This window comes from Hydra viridissima, unplaced genomic scaffold (assembly GCF_058129835.1).
Source record: "Hydra viridissima isolate aposymbiotic clone 2 unplaced genomic scaffold, HvirCarnegie_v1 scaffold_3, whole genome shotgun sequence".
Taxonomy (NCBI): domain Eukaryota; kingdom Metazoa; phylum Cnidaria; class Hydrozoa; order Anthoathecata; family Hydridae; genus Hydra; species Hydra viridissima.
Window position 1 is genome coordinate 8,086,830 of NW_028324302.1, and position 17,732 is coordinate 8,104,561.

A 17,732-nucleotide genomic window follows, 5' to 3' on the forward strand; every position below is an offset into this window, starting at 1 on the left:
ATCGTTTTTCTTCCAGCAAAAAAACGCACAAAACTAAAAAAAAAAAAGCAAAAATTTGGGCTTTTTTTGGTGTGGTCAAATATTTAGAATTAAAAAAATTAAAATAAGCAAAAGAATACTAAAATACCACATGGTTTTTTAACTTAAGAATTTTAATTTTTAAGATGAGGAGCCATTTTTCATCCTGTCCACGTCAATTAACGTTTGAAATTTCTTTTACAAATGCTTTATTTTTTCATTTAGACAGGTTGAGTGATTCAATATACCAGTAAAAATATGGTTCAAATTTCCGTTCTAATATATTCCCAAAATGGAAGTCTTACAATGATATTGCACTAACTTCTATAAACTTCCTTTTAGCTAAGCAATATTTTTATCAAAACTTTTGGCTTTGAATAATTTTTAATTCTGAGAAATCTGCTCTAAACTCTGTCTGAAACTGCCACTTGGTAATTCTGAAGTCGCTTCACAAAGTCTTGTAAAAGAGTATTTGAAGTGTTCAATTAACAGATCGCTAGTTTTTAAGACAAAGGTTAGGACAATCCTATACAAATAAATCTACCAACTACCGATCTACTAATCTTATCATCATACGGTAAGAGTGCGACTTTAAAGTATACTTTAACTAATGATAACACATCCGAAGCCAATGCAATGAACAGTAAAAACATTTAGGTATTTTAAGGGAAAAACTTGTCCCACAAGCAATTTTGAAAAGCATTTTAGAAGTTTATATTTGAGAAATATATTCCTGAGCAAGAAAATTACTTTACTTAGCCTTCGCAAAATCTCGTTTTTACGTAAAAAAATCTTCGGATTTTTTTTGATTGTAGTGACCATTTTAAGTTTTTTTAGGACATTCATTTTTTGCGGATGAAGGGGAAACAAGCGAGAACTCCATTTGTTAACTGTTGCCAAAGGCAACAAATCTTCCATTTATAATGGCCACGTTTTTAAGCTAATAACCTAGTGTGAATCATGATTATATCCTTATAAGAAAAAGAAAAAAAACTTTTTGTTTTTTTTAATTATTCGAAACAATTAAATTTTCAAGTTTGCGTATGTGTATACAGTTTCTCTTCGTAAAAAGTAAATTCAAAAGATATATTTCAAACAAGGTTGGTTCAAGAACTTCCTTGAAAATGCTATTTAGTAGAATTAACAAAGAATACGTTTTGGAAGATATTTCTAATGTTGGAGTTGTATTCCATAAAAATGATAAGGTAGGCAATTTATAATAGCATATGATGTAATGTACTTCTCATTAGTATAAATTCTAGAAGTATGTCAATTTTGCTACATCAGAAAGATTTGTCTATCACTTTAAATTTGAGTAGGTACTTTTACAATGAATTATTCATAAAAAGAGATAGCAATGAAATTGGAAGACAGTAAATAATTTATATATTTTACATTTTATATATAAAAAATTTCTAACGATATAAAGAAAAACATTATTAACACTGTTGTTTGTATAAATTAATATTATTTTTAGCTTTAAAAATTAAAATAAAATCATACACATAAGTTAATTGGTGTGAAGTGCTAAATGTATACGTTTTTGAAAATCCTTTTTATTTTTTATGAAGTTGTTTACAAACATATAGGAATGGTTTTTATAATGCACCAAAAAAAAGTTCTAAAAATTGTATATGAAATTTCAGTGGTTCAAATCTGTTTTTCTTTGAAAGTTGAAATTGTCCCTTACTAAGTTTTAATTTAACAGATGATATAAAATATCTGTTCAAAATAAGTTAACACTATAAAAATTTGCTTCTACTTAACAGCCTATGCATAAGTCTTGTATTTCTCAAAAATAGTACTATGAATTTAAAGAAGATATTATCAACCTTTATATAACTAACAAGAACATGAACTTAAAATTTTAGAAATAAAAATTATTTAGTATAAGTTTAAATGCTTAACATAAATTTTTTAAGTAAGATGAATTTTAACTACACTTTTTAAAATAATTATAGTTTTAGGATATTTTTTAGGAAGCCACATTTAAGATTGCAAGAAAAGAAAAAACAGCTTGTAAAAAAAGTTCCAAATATGGTGCTGTGAAGATGTTTTAAAAAGTTATTATATGCTAATTTTATGTGTTAATTCACTTTTTTAAATTAAAATTTACATATTATCAGTCTTTTCTGATAACAAATGGCCTTAATTTTATACATGCAGCAAGGTGAAATTTTTAAATTAGCTTTTATTAAGTATAAAGATGGTGTTAATTATGAAAAACTTTGTGATTTTTTATTAGGAAAATAAACCAGGATCTTCAGTTAACCGACCAATTGTAAGTGAGCAAAAGAGAAAAACACTTACAGTAAAACCATTTCAATGTGGCACCTCAAGGTTTCCAAAAATAAAACAAGAGACAACACCTGGACCTGGTACTTATAATCATGATATACCTTGTAACAGAAAAATTCAATTTTATTGTTCTTTTGGTGGTCCTCAAACACTTCGGACATCTATTAAAGTTATTTGCAAAAATGATCTTAAAGATATGGTAAGTTATAGTTTTAATTTTCTGGTATGATAATATCTGTTTATTTTGAGAAAATCTGTTACATCTAAGATAACACTTAATAAACATGAATGGTAACATGAATTGTTTATCTAAAGCTTAGATAAAGTGGTATGCACTGGTTTCTGGCATTTTTTGTGGTCATTTTGCACAGACCTGGAAATAGCTTGAATTTCATCAAAATAATATCAGTATTGTTGATAATTGAACCACCCAAAAAATGTCTTACATGCTTACTTTAAAAAAAAAAAAAAAATCTAGTCATTATTTTTATATGTTAACCACTTTTAATATTGTGAAGAAAATGCTAAAAAATGCTTTGTAAATTTCAATACAGAAGTTTAACACAGGTTCTGAAAAAAATAAAAAAATTGATACTTTTACAGACTGATCAATAAGTCTTCAGATTATCCCTTACATAGGTCATTTAGTTGATATACATATTTTTCAATTGATTTCTTAAAATGTGTTAAGTTGTACATTTCAAGAAATCAAATATTTTGTTGTAGTAATGGTTGTAATTTTTGGTTTTTTTTTCTGAAGACAATAAAGAAGTTATACTATTCAAAGTTTCTGCTTCTAATGACAGCTTTAATACCCTATAGAGTGAAAAGCTGGTTAGGAAAAGTGAAAGATAGCATTAGAGTTTTCAGTTTGAAAAGCTAAATAGAGAAGTAAGCTTGTTTTATTTGTGATAAGAACTTAGTCCCTGATATATTACTTCAAGATGACACTAAAACAACATTAAAGCATGTGGATAAGTTAACAAAATATGAAAAGAAATATCATTAAGAGTCTTGGATCTACAACTCATATTTGTTGTAACTTAATGTTAATCACTCAGTTTATATTGAAAGTTGTTGCGCAGTATCATGTCATTTTGTTAACATTTTCATTTCTTTTAAACTTTTTTGCAATAAAGGAGAAAAGAACTAAAGTTTCATTTAAGTTAGCAGTTTAAGTTCGGAGTTTCATTTAAGTATAAGTTATTTGTAAGCAAAATTTTTGATATCACATCTTAATTACAAACATCTTTAATAATATAATTTTATTTAATCTGTTTTAGTTAAAAGACATGTGATTAAGCTTTACTATAATCTATTACCAATTTTATCTCTTTAAATCAGTAGCATAAATCAATAATTTTACTTATTTTACTTTTATTGCTTAAAATGGCAATAGTCTACAATTCCAAAGGGAAAATGTTTGGTTTCAAAATTCATCTCTGGGAGTCAGTCAAAAAGTGCTTGAAGCAAGGGATCTGTTTTTATCCAATTACTTAAGTTATTTTTATTGATTTTTATTGATTTATATTGATGATTATTGATTTTTATTGATTTTTCAATATAAATCAATAATCATCAATATAAATCAATATAAATCAATATAAATCAATAATCATCAATATAAATCAATCTCAAAATTTCATTATGGAAAATTTAATCATCTAAGATATGCGTTCAACTAATTTTTTCAACTTATTTCAACTAATTTTTCAACTAATTTTCAACTAATTTTCAACTAATTTTTCAACTAATTTTTCAACTAATTATCAATAGTAGCATTACTTAAGTTTACTACTTAGTTTATTACTACTTAAGTTTAACTGAAAAATCTCTAAATGTGTACAAAAAATTTATATAAAGGAGAAGACATGCTCTATTTTTTTCTTTTTGCCAAGTTCAACAACTTTATCAATAATCAGGATCAATAGTATTTATTTCTGAATTTATCATTTTGCAATCAATTTTACCAGTTAGCAGAAAAAAAATCCATGTCAGTGCCTAAGTGTTTTTGAAAAAGTTGCTAACTTTAAGATTTTTATAAGAAGAATTTATGAGGAACACTAAAACATGATTAAAAAATTTACAGGAAAATAATTGTATTTTTAGAAAGATTTTTAGTAAAAATCCCTGTACAATTAATAATAACTTTGTAGAGCAAGTAATTTTTCTCAATATTACCATCTACATTAAAACCAGCCATAGCATTTCTGGTTTTGACTGGGATTTGGACCTTTTTGTCATCCTATGATACATTTTTTCTTAGACTTTAACTTATTTATGTCTCTGGATACCTCCAGATTTTTTTAGCTGAAGAATCTTGAAGATCTGTTAGTTGTTATACAGTTGCCCTAGTATATTTACACGTGGTTGCAGTTTTATAACAAAAATGATAGCTTTTGTAAATTTGCATTTGAATGGATTAAGATATCAAAAAAGTTATTTTTTAAATTTATTCAATACTTATTAAACTATTTAAAAAAATCCTTGTATACTATTTTAAAAAAATGCTTCTATATACTCTTTTATTTTATAAAAACAAAAAACTAAAAAAGAAAAGTAGATAATGGTAAATGCATTATTTCAAATGTAACAATTAAAAATAGATGTATTATGATAGAGGTCCTTCATTAATGTGATATGTTAGTTACCATTTTTCTGTATATCCATGACTAAATATTTTCAATAAGGTTGAGATCAGGTGATCTTGCACACTGTTGTATGATTGTTAAATTATTCTTAATGAAACATTGAGAAATTAGTTTCACTGTGCGAAGAGTTCTCTGTCTTGTTGAAATATACCGGTTTTGGCTACCATCATAAGTTGCAGATGGTAAAAGCCATTTTACAGTGTTTTTGTGTTGATGAATTGGTTGATTTGACTTGTGTAAATATTTCAACATCTGTTACTATTATGGGAAATACATCCCCAGATTCTACCAGATCCTTCACCTTCCTGTATCCTTGGTATACAAAACTTTGAAAGGTATTCCTCGTCTTTTATTAAAGGTATTCCATCTCTGTTTGAAAATCACTTGTGTTTTACAATTTATAGTTAAACTACTTTATTTACCAAGGTTTACCAACTTGAATTATTGTAGCTAAATCTGTTTTTTGTTTTTTTTTTTTTTTTTTTTTTTTTTTTTAAAAATAAAAGTTTTAGTTTTGTCATTTAAACACTAATTAATGATTAATTTTCAAAAAAAGTTAAAAGATTAATAGTTATTTCAAAAAATATCCAATTAAAGTAATGAGTCTAAACTAAATTGCTGGTTTTGAAGAAATTCATGGTTACTTTATAAATACATTGCTATTTAAATAAAATTTTATAAACCTTGATAAAATTATGCATCATTTTGTTACTAATAAACAAGTTTTTTAAAAAAATCAAAAACTTGATCATTTTAAATTTTACTTGAAAAATCTATTCTTTAGGAATAGATGCATGTATCTAAACAGAACTGTATTATTTAGAAAAATCTTTAAAAGCCCTCCTTCTGTATCATTTTTTAACTTCTTAAGATACTCTTCTTGAATAAAAAAGTGTTGATTGAATTAATTTTAGCACATATTTACAATAATCAATTTTTTTCATTTCTCCACTGGACATATTTCTTTAACATCAAAAAAAGTTCTAATAAATTGTCCTTATTTTTAGAGCTTCTTATAATACTGCAAGCTGTTTCTGCCTTAATATCACTTAATATTACAGGCCTAAAGTGAGAATAATGTCTTGACAGAAAGACTATTTGGCTCCTTTGTTGCAAGGTGTAGAGTTTCAGAAGCTGATTTAATTTTTTTTTTTTTTAAATCTATTTAAAGATAGTATTTCTGATTTTCAAACTCTAATCTTGTATAAGAAAAAACTTTTTTTTAAAACTTTTGTTTGAAGATTCTTGATTGTCTTCTACTATTTTATTTCAATTAGTTCAAAAAGTTCCATTCCATTTTGAAGATGATTAATTATAACAAAAATTAACTAAGTTAGATAAAAATTCAAAGATATTTTATGCAGTTTTAACCCTTTCTAGTTATGCTATGTAACTTGAAAGGGTTTAGTTCCAGAAAAATGGCTCTCTCTAAAAATATTAGACTTGTTGATGTCTTCTAGAAATTTAAAATTTCCAAAAAACCTTCTCTACATCTTTATTAAAAATATTATAATATTACTAATATCTCTGAACATTACTAGGCCACTGTATGGAAGATGTTCCACTTAAATCTTTCCTTTTTAAATTTTATAAATCTACAAATCATTTTATTAGGGTTAAAAATCAATGATCAAGTGGAGATATCACAATTATGTGATTTCGAATTTGCATGCTTTATGACTTTTGTCCTTTTAGGAAATTTTTTTTAATTAAAAATTTCTCACTCATGAATAATTGTCCAGGTGTCAATAAAGTATTACTGCAGATTGTCTCAAGAAAATGTAGTTTTAACAGGTTCATTGGATAATTGAGCTATGATATATTGATATACTTACAAATATCTCTTAAATAGTCTCAAGAAAACTATGTTTTCTTAAGACTATCTGATAGATATTTGTAAATATATCAATCTTTCTATTAAAATTTATATGTGCAAAATATTTATGTTTCAAAAAAAAAAACCAATTAGTCAATTTACCAATTTATACACAAGAATCCCTCTTGCACAGCCTTATCTAGTATACTCCTGGTAGCACAGCACTGTTCAATTGTTTTTTAATTCAGTTAGACTGGCCAGAGTATTCATTTTTATGATAATCTTGTAACTCATAAGTTATGTATATCACAGCATGTAGATGTTGTCAATCAGCTTTAAGGCTGATAAGCTTTTATCTGAATTTACTTTCAGCATAAAAAGGCATCAAATGGCAGACTTTGATTAATGAGGACTTCATAGATTAAAATTTAAATCATTTAAATATTATCTACCACATTCTGTGTTATAATTTTGGTTTAATATGATAATACTTTGTATATAGATATATACCACTTTCATTTTTTGCATATGGTGTATGAAACTATTTTGTTTTGTTTATAATATTTTTTATTTAGTGTACCAATTGCTTAAATGAGCCAATTGGTGATTACTATAAAAACAGCAAGAATAAGAGTTTGTGTCGACCTTGTTATGACATTTTTAAAAAAAATCTGCCAGAGGAAGAGCATAAAAGGTATTATTTCCTTTATACCTAAATCATTTATCAGGAATTAATCTTTTGTTTCAGAATCATTATAAGTTTCATCAACTTTAAAAGTATTTTGAAATATTTCAGAGAGCTTTGCATTTGTTAACAAGGTTTTAACTTACTTTCTCATATTGTGGATGCTGTTCACTTATAAATTAAAACAGATGAGTTTGTAATAAGTATATAATACTTTTATTCTGGTATTTTCATAAAATAAGAAATGGTAGCAATCAAAAGTATTTTTACTATCGTTTTTTAATCCAATAACTTTTTAAAGGAGAGCATTTAAACCATTCTTTGTTTGTGGAATGTACACCCATAAAAATGTACCCCTGTATAAATGTAGTTTTAATTGGTAGAAGTTCTTTTGTTTTAATAAATAATTACATTCAGTTTTTTTATGTTTTTTGAAAATGTTAGTTCCAAAATATTTTTACTCTTAATTTTAGAATTATTTTTTTAAAAGTTCCTATATTTACATAGAATTTTTTCAGTAAATTTTATTGAAATTTATTAAAATCACATTCAAAAATGGAAAACATAAGGAGTATGGTGAAGATCTTTGTAATTCAGTATTAAATGCTGTTAATAATCATGGAATCACAAAAGTGAAAGCTGCTTGTCAATTTGGAGTATCCAATCAGCAAGTATGTGAATGAATCAATAAAAGTAGACAGGAGAACTTTAGAAACAAAACCTATATTAACTCAACCAATAAAAACTACTGAAAGAGATGACCCTCAGCTATATTAATTGTCAAAAGGTGATGGTTGCCTTACTGCACTACAGATTACTTCTGAATATAACAAGTACTCTGAAGTTAAAAAATTTGATTCAACTTTAAAAAAATCTGGCGACAATTTATTTAAGAAAAGAACCAAATAGCTAGACTAAAACTTGCCAAAGAGCATTTACGATTGACTAAACAAGTTTGGAGTAGAGTATTGTGTAGTGATCAAAGTAAATATAATTTGTTTTCATCTGCTGGTATTAAATATGCTAGATAACCAAAAAACAAAAAAAATGATCCCTGGTACACCATGCCAACCAAAAAACACAAAGGTGGTAGTGTCATGGTGTGGGAATATTTTTCCTGAGATAGGGCCATTAGTTCAAATCGAGGGCATTGTAGATGCTAATTACTATACTAACTTGATAAAAATTTATGTGCTACCACATCTTTAAGTAAAAATATGTCAATAATGGTGTTTCCAGCATGGTAATGACTCTAAAAACATTTTAAAGGTTGCAAAAGTTGGTTCACATCTAATAAAGTCTGTGTTTTTGACTGGCTGAAGCATAGACTTAGCCAAAGTTCTGACATAAGTCCAGTTTAAAATTTTTTGAGTGCTTCTGTATGTTTTTTTTTTTTTTTGTGTGTAAATTTTATTTATTGTTATTTGCTATTTTTTTCTAGATTGTTTTCACAATTCTTTAAAGTCAGAGATTGTAGTGACATTCATTTTCACGAGGCAACAAATGCAAAGCTGAGGGTAATAATTGCTGTTTTATTTGCTTCTTGAGTTTGATTGCAAGTATAGTTAATAAGGTCTGTTTTATCATGGGTGGAATTTCAGAGGCACTCTTATAAAGATGAATATAGATTAATACTTTATACTGACGTATACTGGGGTGCTTCAAGAAAGATTTTTGAAAAAATTATTATTTGTTCATACATATTTTATTCATATACATATTAAATTTCAGCATGCAGTGTACAATAGCACATTAAGTGAAAATTTTTACTCCTAATTTTAGGTTATACTTTTCTAAAAGTATAATGCAACCTAAAAATAGAATTATTTATGAGTAGGGGAGACCAAAGGTAGTTGGGTACAGAAAACTTGGGAGTTTTCCACCAGATATTTCCAGAATTTGTCTTCCAGTTTTGTATCAGGACAATTACCTCATGTACAAAGAAAGTTTTAAAAAGCAATTACATTAACTGCAAGAAAATTCTAATCGATGTTTTGTAAGGTTCACTCTAACCTGTCACATTTTTCATTTTTTGATATTTCACATTTTTGGAGATCCACTAAATTTTAACATTTTCAGTGAACATGATTTTATGCCTGCATACACTAGAAGCCATAAGCTAATTGCTCAAAAGATTTAAAGCCATATTGCCATATTTCATCTTCAGACAACAATGATGTACTGACTGCAGACAAGCCAACTGTAATTATAACTCCTGAAAATTTGAGACCATTCAAAAAAGTTGAAGTAAAAAAAAAAGTAGTTTTAAATAAAAAGGGCAATAAGAAAGGTAGCACATCAATGTTAAAAGGAGAAAAAGTTAGATATGGAAAATAAAAAAAAAAATAAAAAAAAGTTTAACAAATTTAAAGTTGAGATGAGTAAAAAGCCAATTTGTAAAAGAAGCATATGCTTAATGAAAAAAAAAAAATCTCAATTATGAAAAATAACTTTGATGATGAGAAATGTTCTTGTTTAGTTTATGTTGTACCTTTTCTAAAAGTAGACCTGAGAAAATCTGTATTCAGTGCATTAAATGTCACTTTTAGGCTCAGGAGTCCTACATAATTGGAAACACATTATCTTATATGTGTGACAACTGTAATTATGATGATTAGTAGTATAATTGTTACTGTTCATATTAATATAAAAATTAAGTTAATTAGCTTTAAAATTTTGTTTTGTTTTTACTTTTTTTCATGATATTTAATCTTGTTCTAAATTATTATATTGGCTTAAGGGCAAAAAAGGTAAGGTCAAATTAATTATTGGGTGAAAACTATTAACAATTTTTGCTAAAAAAGATTGCACATGGTGAAGATGCTTAATTTTTCTAAATCTGTCTCTTTTTACATGGTGTGCCAGCTTACCCCGAATGTTGGCAACTTACCCCTGCCCGGGGTTAGTAGGCAAATATTTTTCCTTTTGTGATGTTTGACACTTGAACATGCTTTTCAAATTCACATTCTTTTGAACTGCAGTTTGATATTTTCAAAAAATTTTATCCAGAAATGCACATACTCAAAAACTAAAAACGTAGCCAACCAGCCCTGGTCTCCCCTATAATCTACCAAAAATTTATACTCCCAAAAGAAATTTAATTTTTTGATTAATAAATTTCAATTTTTTGTTTGCATCAATATGTACGATGATAGCTTTCGATAATTCTTTTTTACAAAGCTTGATTTAAAAAAATCATTTTTTCGTCTTGATTCAAGAAACGATAAGGAAAAGATAAGAAGTAGTAAAAAAAATGGCATAATACATTATTGCATTGCAGTATTGCATAATACATGTCGTTTTTTTACTACTTCTGTGATTACTACTTGCTAGTAATTTTTTTAAGAAACGCCAAGTCTTTGTTTAAGAAACGTTGTCCCAAATACTCATCTATAAAAACACAGACGGTTTATTGGTTTCCTGAGATAATTTTGGTGAGTTCACGTTTAAATGTATATGCCTAAATTCCCATATTTTAACACCGAAGCCTTTCTTTGATGTTATTGACAACATTTAATTATTTGCTATCAATAAAAGTTGCTGCGCAAACATCTAAGTCTTAAATGTTTTTGATAGACCAACCTTTTTTTGCTTAAAACTGAGTTGCTAGAATCTTAAAGTTAAATTTATTAAGTTTTCATCTAAATCTAAAAAGCAGATGTTGTTTTTTTTAGCACTTAATTGTTCACTTTTGTCATTAAATCTCTGACTTTGTATGTATCTGATATTATTTTATCTACAGCAGCGCAAAATTTTACGAGTTGATGATATTAAGTTTTCAGAGTGTTTTTAATTAAATATTAAATAAAACTTTGGAAAAAACGGCGCCAGAATTATTATTGCAGAAGTGTAACTAAATTTGAATTTATTGTTTTACTAGGCAAAAATTCCTCAGTTGTTTATAAAACAAATTTATTTGAATTTCCGGCAAAAGGCTTAATGGTTTTGTATTAAGAACGAATGAATAGTAGAAATATTTTTTATTTGTGACTATTTTTTCCTATTATGGTATTTAAAAACTAAGGTTTGTTTTGTAAATTTACTTTTAGCTCAAGTCGGAAAAAGATATCAAAAAGATAAAGTTAAAAGAAGCATACTTGAGTTTGTATTATGATTGATAAATATATTTTATATTTTTATATTGTATTATGATTGATAAATGTATTTTATACTTTTATATTGTTGTAGCTTTTTTGAAGATTTTTAAATGACTTCAGCGTTTTTAATGAGTGCAAGACTTTTTGCTAAATTTGACTTTATTTATCAACATAATCTCTTTGAAGAGTTATTAATTCTAATACTTTTCTAACATTTACATGCCTTTCTTGTAAAGGGATTTGTCGAGACCTCCGAAAAACGCTTCAGTTTCCTATTCGACATAATCTGCGTCGAATAGCATTCTTTTAAGACTTGCGAAGAGGTAATAATCACTGGGGGGCTAGACCTGCAAAGTGAGTTGAATGGCGAATCGGAAGCTTTTTTTATTCAGTTTTGCGATCGTAGCCATCGACATTTCACATTCTGCGTTTATTTGATAAAAGAGAACATTTGTCATGTTTCTTTTTGATTGACAATATTTGACAGTATTTAATCAATTCAATAACACTGTGTAATATACACTATTGGTGATTTTTCCCTTTGCCAGATAATCGGTGAATATTGTGTCCTGCGTATTCCAAAAGATACTTGTCAGAATCTTTCCTGCTGGGAGTTGTATCTTTTGAGAACTTTCATTCGCTATTTTCGACTCAGCGGACTGCCGACATAACTCTGGACTGTAATGATGGATTCATATTTCATCATATGTCACATACCGACGCAAAAAATCTTGTTTATTCTTCCAAAACAGCTCTAAACAGTGCTCTGAATCCTCAACACCTTGTCATCCATTGTGAGAACAATTGTACGTGCAAAATATTGTATACACTGTGTTTAAATATCTTTAAGGAGCTGGCTTTGTTCTGCAACTTCACTTTACAATTTTCACAATTTTGAGGCTTTTTTTTCTAGTGTACATTATTTGGATGTCCAGCGCATTCTCAGCATCATTTGTCTAACCATACGGTAAGCATCAGTGTAACGTTCGTTCTCCATCGTTTAAAAACGGTCAAATAGCATTGATCGTTTATAAAATTGGTGCTAAAAAGTTACACTAAAAAAAAAGTTGCACTGATAAAAAAAGTTGCACTGAATCTAAAAATTCATTTATTCCGGCAATATCAGTTTGTTACTAGTCAGAGACAATCTTGACCCTAAAAATATTCTTATGTTGGTGTTTTGTCAGTCTAATATGGCATGGACTAACAAAAGAATCTCTGAACAAATTGAAACAGAGAATGAGAAACATCAGCAAAACAGTGTTGAGAGTGAAAAGAACTAATTTCTAGTTTCTTTGAACAAAAAAAAAGTTAATTTTTTTCTAATTGTTTGGAATTAGATTTAATTTAGACTTTATTTTTAAAGCAGTTCCTTTATGTTTTTTTGTCTTCTATTACTTGTCCTAACAAGAACTTTATGTATACTCAAAGTATAGTATTTAAGTGAATTCTGCTACACTTTAAAGTAATTAATGTTATAAGTTACAACATTTAAGAAATAGAAAAAAATTGATGCATTTCTTATAATTAATACAAACAAATGAATGGTATACGAACGAATATTTGCTAGTGAATGACATGCGAATGCGTCGTTGAGCGTTGGAAATTTGAGCCTTTATCACAGTATTAATAGTAACAAAATACACCAGGTTAATAGTAAAGTCTCATCGTTCAAAGATTCATTCATTTGAAATGTTTTTGAAGAATGTAGAGGCGGAGAGTGGCTTGAGTTTTTAGTAACTTTATGGAGAATTTTGGAAAAAATAAAGTTTGAACCGCGTTTACGTCAAAAGTTGTTTAGAACAAATAAAGTTTATGTTTATACATTCAAAAGACCCTTACTGCACCTGTACTTGCGTGTACGCGGTTTTTAGGAATTTAGGATTAAATTTACGACTCTTGATTTGAATTCCTTATATTCCTTATACCAAAAAAAAAAAAAAATTTTGCAACCTAAATGTTAAAAATCCTATCATACCATATGTAAATTATGATAAAAACCCTTTTAACTTTTATTCTAATGCATCTCATATTGCAAATAACAGGATTAGAGGAATCTTCTCATGCATCTTCTCATATTGCAAATAACAGGATCAGAGGAATCTTCTCGCCCAATTCGTGATTAAAGGTAAACTCCTTTCTGACTTTTTAAATCTTTAATGTTTACACCAAAAATTTTAAATCTTTGATATTTACATCGAAGATTTTAAAAACTATACGGAGTCAATTGGTATTTTGAAGAAGCTTAGAAGTCGACAATCCTAAATTCTTCGGAAAATTTCCTATAAAGAGTTTCTCAACGCTCATTACCTAGCGTCTATGGATTAAAAATATTTGAAACCACTGAGAAAATTTGAAATAATAACATGCTGTATTGCCTTCCTTTAAGCTTCCAGATCCTCCACATCTATAGACATCAACCAGCAATTTTAGAACATATATCATTTCTTTCTGAACCGTGTTTTTTACCTTTTTCTTAGCTCCCTCCCACAGGTTCCTTAAACACGCATTTAATATATCAAAATGCCTTTTAGAGAACTTTGAGATTGAGATTAAAAATTGATTTCGCACCCCCGTTAAAGCAACGTTAAGTTGGTTAACGGGGTATGCACGCGCAATACGCATTTTTTATAGGCATTAAAGACACTAATTCAACTCTAAGCTTAAAACTTTTAACCTTGGTTTTGTACTTTTTACAAACTTGAACGGCATCTTCTTCATCATATTGTTTTGATCATTTTTTTATCATAGTATTTTAATCATTTTTCATCATATTACTTTTCAAAAAGTTCTATTTATTGTAATAAATTCTATATAAAATAGAAATTTTACTAAAGTTCTATTTATTATAATAAATTCTATTTCTGGTTATACAGTGTTTTTCATAAATTTAGACGCACTCATTTTTTTACATATATGTAAGAAATACTTAAAATAAAAATAAAATAAAAGTGCTACCGCTATGTTTGATATATAGATTAGAAGAGGAAGTGAAACTCTATTATAGAGTACCTTAATTTTTTTTACAGGATGTTTATTACTCATTCTATACCAATTAACACAAAAAAGTTAATTGATAAGCTTGATTTTACTTTATTCATAAATTTAGACGCACAATCAAAAAAAGTCTTATATCTTGTTAATTGATGGTTATTTAGTAGTTTTTTTTCCCATATTTCTCATTAATAGGCCTAAACTGATTGATTTTGTCGAAAAACCATATATAAATATGACTTACCTGGAATTAGTTAATCATTATTTAATAAATAAACAAAAGTTAAGTTAGTTTTGCACTAAAAAGCCGCGAAAAATGGACAAAAGACGTATCACTCAAGCTGAAAGATGGCAAATTATTGCTCACATCAAAGAAGGAACCAAAATAACTGTGCTTTGAGAAATACATCTATTTCTCAAAGCACAGTCCGCCGAGTACTTATCAAATACAAGATTGGAGTCTACTCTGCTGTGAAGAAACCGCTCCTGCGTCCATATGATACCGTGGCCTCCTTATTCACTTGATTTGAACCCGATTGAAAACATTTGGGCTTGAATTGACCGTGAATTTGCAAAGGTTCAAATCTCCACACTTGGCCAGCTGAAGGACGTCCTTAAGGAGACCTGGTATAGGGTCCCAGAAGCGATGTGCAAAAATCTTGTTGAGTCTATGCCTAGAAGAGTTCTTAGTTGTATTAAAGCAAAAGGCGGATACACAAAATATTGATTGGTTCATAAATTACGCCTCCTAATGGATCGTGCGTCTAAATTTATGAATAATTTTTTTTATCTTGTTTTTTTAACACCATGTAGTTGTACCTAAATATTACTTAGTATTTGTATTTTTTTTGTAAATTTCTTTTTAAATTTTGCATTCTGTATGTATTTATCTAATAAATAGAAAAAAAACTAAACCGAAATCTTTTTTCGTTATTATTTTATCGTTAAAAAACTAAAAATTTAAATTCTCAAATATGAGTGCGTCTAAATTTATGAAAACCACTGTAGATTATAATTTAAAAATTGGGCTATTCAAAGAAATAATTTTCCTGTAATATCAATGCTTAATGTTTAAATGTTGTTCTTCTAGTAAAACTTTGTTCTTGTCTTATTCCTACAAGATTTATACGAATCAGTATTCAGAGAACTGGCTATCAGTTGTACACCTTAAAGCAAATGTTGTTGTTGGGAATTATATTACCCAATTTCTCGCAAATAGACCGATTTCTCAAGAATCCCTCAATGGCATGTTTCTTATTTTTTAAGAATAACTCATTATATGACTAAAAAGTTGTTTTATTCACTTGCTGCTTTGTAAATGAGGACGCCCTTCTAGACAGAAGTGTTATTATTTCAGTCTTTCAAATACTTTATATTCGGCACAAAATCAATTGTTGCCTAATGGCCGTTTATTACAAATTAGACTTTTAGGTGTAAGCTTTAAGTGCTTATGTTTTCTTTTTAAAAGCAATATCTTCCTTACTAATTAAAAATCTAAATTTTATTTTTCCAGCGAAACAACATTCCGGCAAAAAGTTGGCGGGTTTTTCATAGGGTAAAAGTTATACATCGAAAACCAAAACATAACCTCAAGCCATGTTGTAAGCCGTGCAATGTAATTCTCAAACGTAATAATTACATTGATATAATTTTCAATAATTACAATTGCATTTTCTATAATGTATAGACTTCAATAATTTAAAGTTAATTACGTATAAGCTGTAATTTAAATGTTATTTTCTGTTATTCAAATGTTTGATTTACTGATATGCATTTATAAACAAATACGCGATAAACAAAGAAAGGTAAACATGCAGTTCTGAGTAGAAAATTAATTTCCATAAATAAGTGCTTTAGCATTTAAAACTTATTAAAAACATAGCACCAAAAGAATTACTTGAAAAAACCGTAAAGCTGATTTCCATTTTAAATATCCTCTTTTGGACACATCTGAATCCTACATATTTTTGCATGTTTATTAAATGTATTTTTAATTAGGCTTTTAATTGTTAATAAATTTAGGTGCATGGATATAAAAATATGAAAGTACAGTTAAAAATTTGAGATTTTTCAATAAATTCTTCATTTTGTCAAACTTAATGAAAAAAGAAGCTTGATCAATATTGTAAAAACCAAATCTAAGCTATAAATGAATGATCAATGTTAATGAAATACCTAAACTGCAACTTTTGTTTATCATATACATTAAAATCAAGCTATTTATTATATACTATGACATGGACATATACATTTGTTGTTTATATTTTGTTGATTTTATTTGAAATTATATTTTAAAGCTTTTGTTAAATAGTGAATTTTTTTGGAATTACTTAGCAACTTATGACTGTTAAGAAATGCATTCAATAAAACATTTCAATAAATTCAAAGTACCTTTGCATTGTTGGTATTTCCCAGTCAAAACAGAAAGAGAGATTTGGAAATTCAAAGCCTATTTTCATTATGGAAAAAATATAAATCATGAGTTATATCGCTGTTTTAGTTATCAGACAGATTTCCATCATTTGAGTTCTACATTTCATCAGTCTGAGAAAGAAATTTTAGAAAGATGGAAAAGTAAATATTTGATAAAAAGGCAGTACTATGAAGCTGTGTTTGTTCTTGGGGCTATGTGTTCAGGGAAAACAACTATTATCAATAGAGATTTTAGACAGTATGAACTTTATCAGCATTATAGCTTTGTTGATACTGATGAAATTATGGAACTGATTGATGGTTTTCATCCAGACAAAGTTGATGTTTTTTATCCAATTGCAAGAATGATATCAATAAAGCTCACAGACTGGTTACTTGATGAAAATATAAGTTTTGTTGCTGAAGGAACTTGTGTTAAATATAAAGAATTGGAGGAATATATTCTGCGTTTAAAAGAAAAAGGATATAAAATTAAAGTGAAAAGAGTTGCTAGTGTACCTTTAAGTTTGGTGTTAGAAAGAGCAAAGCACAGAACACATAGACAGGTATCAGAAGAAGTAATCAAAGACATTTATTTTCACTCTGAAATAGGAATAAATAAATTATTTGAAAGCAATAAGGAAAAAAATTTATTTGATGAATTGTAGTTTTTTGATCTTTATATTTGAAAATTGAAGTAATCCAGTAATTTTTAAAATTATTAATATGGTATAACTTATTAGAGTTTTGTTTTTATTACT

General features: G+C 27.5%; 2 protein-coding genes across 3 annotated transcripts; both read left to right on the forward strand.

The window, feature by feature from the left end:
• Positions 1 to 887: 887 nt before the first annotated feature.
• On the forward strand, positions 888 to 17,713 carry LOC145202350 (uncharacterized). 2 transcript variants are annotated; one of them, XM_090080811.1, is made up of 11 exons: positions 920 to 1,223; positions 2,264 to 2,515; positions 7,359 to 7,477; positions 8,910 to 8,985; positions 11,518 to 11,569; positions 11,802 to 11,888; positions 12,114 to 12,371; positions 12,479 to 12,532; positions 13,611 to 13,693; positions 15,681 to 15,804; positions 16,073 to 17,713. In XM_090080811.1, the coding sequence occupies exons 1-6, from the start codon at positions 1,062 to 1,064 to the stop codon at positions 11,873 to 11,875; spliced, it is 735 nt and encodes a 244-aa protein (XP_089936937.1). In that variant the 5' UTR covers positions 920 to 1,061; the 3' UTR covers positions 11,876 to 11,888; positions 12,114 to 12,371; positions 12,479 to 12,532; positions 13,611 to 13,693; positions 15,681 to 15,804; positions 16,073 to 17,713. The 2 variants fall into 2 exon arrangements, with proteins under 2 accessions (XP_089936938.1, XP_089936937.1); XM_090080812.1 differs by lacking the exons at positions 12,114 to 12,371; positions 15,681 to 15,804 and having other exon boundaries at positions 888 to 1,223; positions 16,073 to 16,187.
• LOC145180683 (uncharacterized) lies at positions 16,914 to 17,713 on the forward strand. The gene has a single exon (XM_080055616.2). It carries the CDS (start codon positions 16,914 to 16,916, stop codon positions 17,637 to 17,639), a length of 726 nt encoding a protein of 241 aa, XP_079911742.2. The 3' UTR covers positions 17,640 to 17,713.
• Positions 17,714 to 17,732: the final 19 nt, after the last annotated feature.

What these genes read in the sequence shown, in the direction of transcription:
- LOC145202350 (XM_090080812.1), top strand. Translation starts at nt 1,062, where the DNA reads ATGTGTATACAGTTTCTCTTCGTAAAAAGTAAATTCAAAAGATATATT. An exon ending in TATTCCATAAAAATGATAAG is followed by an intron (nt 1,224 to 2,263) that starts GTAGGCAATTTA and finishes ATTTTTTATTAG; the next exon opens with GAAAATAAACCAGGATCTTC. An exon ending in CCAGAGGAAGAGCATAAAAG is followed by an intron (nt 7,478 to 8,909) that starts GTATTATTTCCT and finishes ATTTTTTTCTAG; the next exon opens with ATTGTTTTCACAATTCTTTA.
- LOC145180683 (XM_080055616.2), top strand. Translation starts at nt 16,914, where the DNA reads ATGCATTCAATAAAACATTTCAATAAATTCAAAGTACCTTTGCATTGT.